Consider the following 2,181-nt stretch of genomic DNA (forward strand, 5'->3'; position numbering starts at 1 on the left):
GGGGTTGGTGGGGATGGGAAATAGGGCGAAAAAGGTTGGAAAAAAGTTTTGGAAAGTATTTTTCATAAAAAAAAAAAAACCTAAGAGAAAAACTTTAGATTCTGAGCCCCATATGCCATATTCAACAACCCTTGATTTTTAAAAGAAATCCCCTGTGCTCTCGAGTGTAAGCTTTTACTACAGCTGTGATATAATCAACCATCGGAGTAAAAGAAGGACGACAATCTTTAATCTTTATTATTGTTTATACTGTCTTGAAGCCGAAATTTCATTAAAAGAGATTTTGGTAATGAACGCCATTTAATCACGCCTTTGTAAGTGTCATCATAAATAATGATTTGCATTGTTCGACTCAATGACCGTGGATCTTTGACAACATCAGCGGCCTGGATTTGCATTGTTCGACTGACGTACGTTGGAAAGCTTTTAAAAATTTAGAAATTAAAACGTTTAAATGTACCGAGAGACACTGACAAAAAGTCCCTCGAAATAGTGAATTTGGATTATCCATCACTACTCTTGCGTAGGTAAACTAATATTTAGTAGTAGCTCACATTGATTTGCGTTACTGGTACATATATATCAAAAAAAGAGTAGATAGAAATTTTCTTGATTCCCAAAATTAACATTAGGAGTCCTGTGTGTTTTTAAGTCAAAATAATTTTTAAGTTATTTTGTAGTATTTGAATAAAGTAAAAAAAAAAATTTAAACACTTATTTTTAAGCTAAAATGACAAGAACAAGTCAAAAGCCAAAAACTAGAATTATAACTTATGAGTTAAAAGCTATATTAGCTTAAAAGTCACATAAAATACGGTATCGAAAGGGGCTCGATCTAGTTTGTGCATCTCCCGAAACTCAACCACATTCATCCAAAAGTTTGTGTTTTTTAAAAGAAAACCCATTTTCCTGTTGAAGATAAAAGGATCTAATTAAAAAATGTGCAGCCTCCACAAAAAATACTAACCTCATGATAATAGGTTATATGAAACTAAATGATAAAACCTGAGTTAAATAAAAAAAAAAACTCATCTTATCAAGACTAGTTGACCCAAAAATTAAAAAGATAGTCGAAAACTAATCTAAATTGCGAATAATTGGCCTTTGCAGATATATATTTTACCAAAAAAAAAATAAAAAATCATGAAGCTTCTCAATCAATTTTTTAAATAAATAAACCTGATAACCCACATGATATGCAGGGAAAAATAACTGTTTTAAGATTCAATTAAAACAAAACACGACCCTATCTGGCCAGATACTGATAGTGCCATACTCAACAACCGCCCATCCATAAGACAAGAACCAGAGTAGAGTCGTACTGAATATTGTACTCCGCGAGAGTCCTATTATCCTCCAATCGCCGTCCCGCTAAGATTAACCTCTGTTTATGAAATCGAAAGCCCTCCTTCTCTTGAATTGCGACCTTAACATCTGCAACATTGTAATCAGACTCAACCATTAACTTTAAAGTGCGTTCAGTCATAGTTTTCACTATGATTCGCATTGTTGGTGCACAACGAAGGAATAAGTAACTATCTGTGGCTCCCAAAGAATTTAGAGTCTGCACATCTCTCAGAACTCCACCATCTTCATTCCGAAGCTTCTGTTTCTTAAAAGAGATGCCTTTTTCCTCTTGAATGTATGCTTTTACTGCAGCTATTGTATCATCTGGTTCAATCATTAGGACAAAAGTATTTGGTTCTAATTCGCGACCATCAGTAGTACCACTTATGCCATCCTCATGTCCAAGCTTCGGTAAAATATATTTTAGCATAGGCCGTTTATTCACGTCACTGTATGTATGATCTCGAATAGTGATTTGCATTGTTCGATTCAATGACCATGGATCTTTTACAATAATAATGAATACAGTGGAAATTGATTTCGACTTTCGTACGATTGATCGAGATGGGATCATAATGGACCAAAGGAAGACCTCGTAATATCGAAATAAGTTCCGAAGATGGTACGAACGAATTTCAGATTTCAGGTTTAGGTCAAACACCGAGTTCGAAGTCATTATCGAGCTCGGGTCCGAACCGAACTATGATGAAATGTTATGGAATCGAGCTTAAGGGGTAAAGGCCAACTGATACCGAGCCCGAGTCATTACCAGATCCCGAGTCAGCATCGAACTCAAATCCGCATCGAGCTCTAAAAACAATACCGACCAGCACC

The 2,181-nt window shown here is 35.3% G+C and overlaps 1 protein-coding gene across 1 annotated transcript; it reads right to left on the minus strand.

Moving 5' to 3' along the window:
* Positions 1-1,276: 1,276 nt before the first annotated feature.
* On the minus strand, positions 1,277-1,828 carry LOC142164047 (uncharacterized). The gene has a single exon (XM_075221213.1). The coding sequence runs from the start codon at positions 1,826-1,828 to the stop codon at positions 1,277-1,279; it is 552 nt and encodes a 183-aa protein (XP_075077314.1).
* Between the last annotated feature and the right edge of the window lie 353 nt (positions 1,829-2,181).

The sequence above is a fragment of the Nicotiana tabacum genome, chromosome 9, assembly GCF_000715075.1.
Source record: "Nicotiana tabacum cultivar K326 chromosome 9, ASM71507v2, whole genome shotgun sequence".
NCBI lineage: Eukaryota > Viridiplantae > Streptophyta > Magnoliopsida > Solanales > Solanaceae > Nicotiana > Nicotiana tabacum.

What these genes read in the sequence shown, in the direction of transcription:
- LOC142164047 (XM_075221213.1), bottom strand. Translation starts at nt 1,828, where the DNA reads ATGCAAATCACTATTCGAGATCATACATACAGTGACGTGAATAAACGG.